The 535-nt window shown below is 66.0% G+C and overlaps 1 protein-coding gene across 1 annotated transcript in view; it reads left to right on the top strand.

Moving 5' to 3' along the window:
* Positions 1–159: 159 nt before the first annotated feature.
* The window catches only part of ETH_00038995 (cleavage and polyadenylation specificity factor, putative), a gene marked incomplete at both ends in the record, with an annotated part of 2,631 nt that continues 2,255 nt past the window's right edge, over positions 160–535 (top strand). The window contains one exon of the mRNA XM_013376230.1: positions 160–535. Within this exon, the coding sequence (XP_013231684.1) occupies positions 160–535 (376 nt within the window).

Below are 535 nucleotides of genomic sequence, written 5' to 3'. Positions count from 1 at the left end.
CCGCCGCTGCTGCTGCTGCTGCTGCTGCTGCTGCTGCTGCTGCTGCTGCAGGGCGAGCGGCCGTTCGAGCTGCAGCACGTGCGGGTGGTGAAGGAACTGTGGGAAGTGGAGCCGCACTTGTCGGGGCCGGGGCCCTGCGTGCTGCTGGCAGCTCCTGGAATGCTGCAGTGTGGGGCCTCGCAGCAAGCCTTTGCTGCTTGGAGCAGCAGCAGCAGCAACTTGGTGCTGTTCACGGGGTACACGGTGCGGGGCACGCTGGGCGACGAGGTGCGCCGCGAGCAGCAGCAGCAGCAGCAGCAGCAGCAGCGGCGCTGCGCCGTGGAGACTGTCTCCTTCTCCGCACACAGCGACTACAACCAAACTAGGGACTTCATTCAGCAGCTAAAAGCTCCCAACGTGCTGCTGGTCCACGGCGAGAAGAAGGAGCTGCTGCGGCTGCAGCAAAAGCTGGCAGCAGAAAACCCTTCGCTGTCGGTCTTCGCTCCCGAGATGCTGCAGGCGGTGCGCCTCACCTTCCGCCGCCCTCCCGCTGCTG

Source organism: Eimeria tenella, genomic scaffold, assembly GCF_000499545.2.
Source record: "Eimeria tenella Houghton genomic scaffold, Eth_scaff3258, whole genome shotgun sequence".
Lineage (NCBI taxonomy): Eukaryota > Apicomplexa > Conoidasida > Eucoccidiorida > Eimeriidae > Eimeria > Eimeria tenella.
Note: the sequence above shows the minus strand (reverse complement) of the source record. Positions and strands in the feature narration are given on the sequence as shown.